The sequence below is a fragment of the Nannospalax galili genome, unplaced genomic scaffold (genome assembly GCF_000622305.1).
Source record: "Nannospalax galili isolate Female #2095 unplaced genomic scaffold, S.galili_v1.0 scaffold39, whole genome shotgun sequence".
NCBI classification, from domain to species: Eukaryota; Metazoa; Chordata; class Mammalia; order Rodentia; family Spalacidae; genus Nannospalax; species Nannospalax galili.
Window position 1 is genome coordinate 3,929,406 of NW_008346683.1, and position 325 is coordinate 3,929,730.

The following is a 325-nucleotide window of genomic DNA, read 5'->3' on the forward strand; positions in this document are numbered from 1 at the left end:
GGCGCTCCAGCAGCTCCTGCAGCTGCTTGATGTAGCCGACCGCCGCGCGCAGCGTCTCCACCTTGCTAAGCCGCCGGCCCGCCAGCTCGCGCGGCAGGTGGTCGCGGAGACGCGCGTAGCCCTCGTTGACGCCGCGCACGCGCTGCCGCTCGCGCTCGTTGCGCTGGAGGAGGAAGGCGCGCTCGCAGGCGCCCCCCGGCGGCAAGGGTGGGCACGGCCGTCTCCGCGCTTCCAGGCGCGCCGCCAGCCTGCAGGGCTCCTGGGCCCGGACTTGCAGCCGCGGGGGGCGCAAGGCCAGCAGTCCGGCCGGCCGGCGTTTCTCCAT

At 76.0% G+C, this 325-nt stretch overlaps 1 protein-coding gene across 1 annotated transcript in view; it reads right to left on the reverse strand.

Moving 5' to 3' along the window:
* Positions 1-325, reverse strand: part of Ascl4 (achaete-scute family bHLH transcription factor 4) — a 2,147-nt gene extending 1,822 nt beyond the window's left edge. Inside the window, exon 1 of the mRNA XM_029568318.1 lies at positions 4-325. Within this exon, the coding sequence (XP_029424178.1) occupies positions 4-325 (322 nt within the window). The remainder of the gene's footprint in view (positions 1-3) is intronic.